The sequence below is a fragment of the Lolium rigidum genome, chromosome 7, assembly GCF_022539505.1.
Source record: "Lolium rigidum isolate FL_2022 chromosome 7, APGP_CSIRO_Lrig_0.1, whole genome shotgun sequence".
NCBI lineage: Eukaryota > Viridiplantae > Streptophyta > Magnoliopsida > Poales > Poaceae > Lolium > Lolium rigidum.
This window is the reverse complement of record NC_061514.1, coordinates 75,460,705-75,463,966: the sequence shown is the minus strand read 5'-3', so window position 1 is coordinate 75,463,966 and position 3,262 is coordinate 75,460,705. Positions and strand designations below refer to the sequence as shown.

The 3,262-nt window shown below is 49.0% G+C and overlaps 1 protein-coding gene across 1 annotated transcript; it reads left to right on the top strand.

The window, feature by feature from the left end:
• The first annotated feature begins 1,146 nt into the window (after positions 1 to 1,146).
• LOC124677330 (GEM-like protein 7) lies at positions 1,147 to 2,380 on the top strand. The gene is made up of 3 exons (XM_047213330.1): positions 1,147 to 1,394; positions 1,500 to 1,568; positions 1,653 to 2,380. Exons 1-3 carry the CDS (start codon positions 1,250 to 1,252, stop codon positions 2,105 to 2,107), a joined length of 669 nt encoding a protein of 222 aa, XP_047069286.1. The 5' UTR covers positions 1,147 to 1,249; the 3' UTR covers positions 2,108 to 2,380.
• Positions 2,381 to 3,262: the final 882 nt, after the last annotated feature.

Genomic DNA, 3,262 nt, shown 5'->3' with positions numbered 1-3,262 from the left:
AATTCTTTAGTGAAAGTTCACACGGTTTGGAGTACTACCTTATTTGAAGGGTTTTGCTAGTTGTTATTGCTCTGTCAAGTCCCACACCGTTAGATTGCATCATGACTCATGCATATGAATTGCAAGTGGTGTTGCAACTGAGTTTTTTCTTGCAACTAAGTTTTTTTTACGTTGCGTGATTCATGCTAGTCATGCGTTGCAACATGGGTTACAACTAATTTAAAGCTAAGTTAATTTTTAGCCGACTAAGAACTAGTCACACCCTTATTTGTAATATATAACATAATTGTTATACACAAAAATATGTTTTCGAGCTATCGAATTTCGGCTCAAAGTCAGCTCAGTTTTCAATCGAGCTATATAAAGCACTCACAATTGGCTCATTTCTTTTCAAAACGATCACGAGTCAAGCTGAAAAATTTGTCGATCTCGAGCCGCTCACGAGGCTCGAGCTTCACTTGCATACATAATTAGGCCTTCAAGGATGCGCAGCTCTAGTTTTGGATACCTTGTGTCCGCGATCTCGGGAACAAAACTCTTGCTCCTTGCACCTTGTGCATTACAACTCGATAAGAGGATGCGTGCATCCTGTCTACATGCATCATGCACTATACACTGTCCGAGTGCAATGCACGAAAGAGATCTACGTACAGAGAGGCATGACATCCCTAAAATTAAGAAGCTTGCATGGTGGTCCCTGGATGCACATCGTCGGGGCCCCGGCCGACACGGCGCCACCCTCCTTTACCTGTAACCCGTGCGCGAGAATGTGCAGGCACATGGGGCGCTTCCTGGAAAGCGGCAGAGAACCCACCGCACGCAGCCATGCCATCTGGCCAAGCTCTCGATCCCATGGAGAAAGAAAGCTCGAATCGAGCTTTCGAGCAAATGAATATCCCGCTGCACCTGGCCCTCACACGGAAGGGCCAAGGCCAAGCGGCTGCCTCTCCGCCTCTCCAGAAAGCTAGCGGACTAGGTAACGGATGACGCGGCCACGCAAGAACGTGGTCTGATACACCGGTGACTCGGCCGGCCCGCATGCTGACTCCGCAGAGCAACTGCCTTTGTCAAAAGGATCCACCATCCCTGCGCTTATAAAGCCTCCCCTCGACCGCTGCACTCCGGTACCAATCCCCGATACCTTACTCGCTAAGTTTACTCCATCACCATTCACCACAGCAGCGCAGCTTAGCCAGCGTACGCCCTCGCTCGCTCACTCGCTCTTCGTTCACCTCAGTTTGCAGCCAAGATGAAGTCGAGCAGCGGCGGCCATGTCGTGGGAGTCCCGGTGACCTCCAAGGCCTATGGCATAGAGGAGAAGGTGCCAGCCAAGGATCACCTTGCTGTCTCCTTGACGCACCCCAGCCCCTACACTTCTTTCGGCTACAAGCACAGTAAGTTCCGATCATGCATGCATGCAACACCTCGCTAGCTAGCTAGCTAGGTGAATGTAAACAGTTGATAACTAGCCCATACTGATGCTTATGTTAATTCTGCAGGCAGCAAGGGTCAAGTCGTCCACTGGGTGAGCAACCTGAGCAGGAGGGCACAAGGCTTCCGTGAGCATGGTGAGTAGCAATTTCAGTTGCGGCTTGTGGACCTAATTGAACCTAGTAGCTTGTTCTAACGTTCATGGTTCACCGTATATGCAGTGACTCTGGGCCCCAAGATTTCCGAGACCGTCAAGGGGAAGCTGAGCCTGGGGGCCAAGATCCTGCGCGCCGGCGGGGTCGACCGCGTCTTCCGGAAGGCCTTCCCGGCCGACAAGGGCGAGCGGCTGGTCAAGGCGCTGCAGTGCTACCTCTACACCACCGGCGGGCCCATCGCCGGGATGCTCTTCGTCTCCACCAGGAAGGTCGCCTTCCGCAGCGACCGCCCCGTCGCCGTCACCTCCCCGACCGGCGACGTCGCGCGGGTCTCCTACAAGGTGGTCGTCCCGCTCAAGAGGATCGGCAAGGTGCGGCCGAGCGAGAACCTCGAGAGGCCCGACGAGAAGTACATCCACGTCTCCACCGTGGACGGCTTCGAGTTCTGGTTCATGGGCTTCGTCAGCTACCAGAGGTCCTTCAAGTGCATGCAGCAGCTCATTTGCTCCGACCTGCAATGACTAGGGCGGCGTGGCCTGGATACGAGGCCCGTCGTTTGTTCCGTCGGCACGATGAGAAGAGGAGCCGTGGGCTGCTGCTACGCCATGTTTTGCTGTGGAGTAGCAATTGCCACGGCTAGGATTGCTCCGTCTTATTTCGGATCGGAGCAGCTTAGTAGATCCTTCCGCGTACGATTTGGATTGCCTTTTGTTTTCTTCTTTGTACTTGGATGGACCAAGATATTGACCGTGCTGCATGTGAATGAATGGAAATGCACTTCTTCCAAATTGTTACTGAATTAGTTTTACTCCCTCCGTCCAACAAAGAATGTCTGAGAGTTCTCAAAAAATAGATGTATCTAGATGCTATTTAGTGTCCAGATGCATCTAAGTTTTAACAAATCTAAGATATTCTTCGTGGGACGGAAAGAGTAGATTTGTATTCCTCCAAAGATTAATTTTGCGAATTGTATCCCCTCAAAGTTCACGCGGAAGCATAGGTTTGGATATACATGGATATCCGAACCACATAGATAGGTTATGCGTCTAATTAGGGTTGGGCAGGGTACCATTTCATGCCCATAGTTTACCAATTGGTCACTTGATTAATATTAGATAAATATATATATTTATTGCATATGACATGTGGACCATCAAAGATATTACCTCTGTTCCGAGATATATGTTTTTTAGAAGGCTAAATTAGTATATTTGAAAAAGAAATGAAACCGTGTCTAGGAGGAACTAGAACACTATTGATATAGTAGAAGCGGGATTTGGCGTGAAAATTCCAGTAATTCGTCCCTGACAGGGATTGAACTCTGGTCGTTAGGGTGCGCCACTGCGACCCCAAACACTGCGCTAACCCCACGTCGACAAAATTAAATGAAACAGTGTCTAGGAGGATCTAGAACACTATTGATATAGTAGTAGCGGGACTTGGCGTGACAATTCCAGTAATTCATCCCCGACAGGGATTGAACTCTGGTCATTAGGCTAAGCCTACGTCGTCAAAATTAGTATATTTCAGAATGGAGGTAGTATATAACATCTGTAATATTTTTTTGTCGGTATTACCACATACAAAACTGTGTGCCTCCGTTCTCTAATATTAATGAATTGTGATTATTTTTCTTTACCAAATGAGCCCTCGATCCCTCGCCAATTTTCATTAGA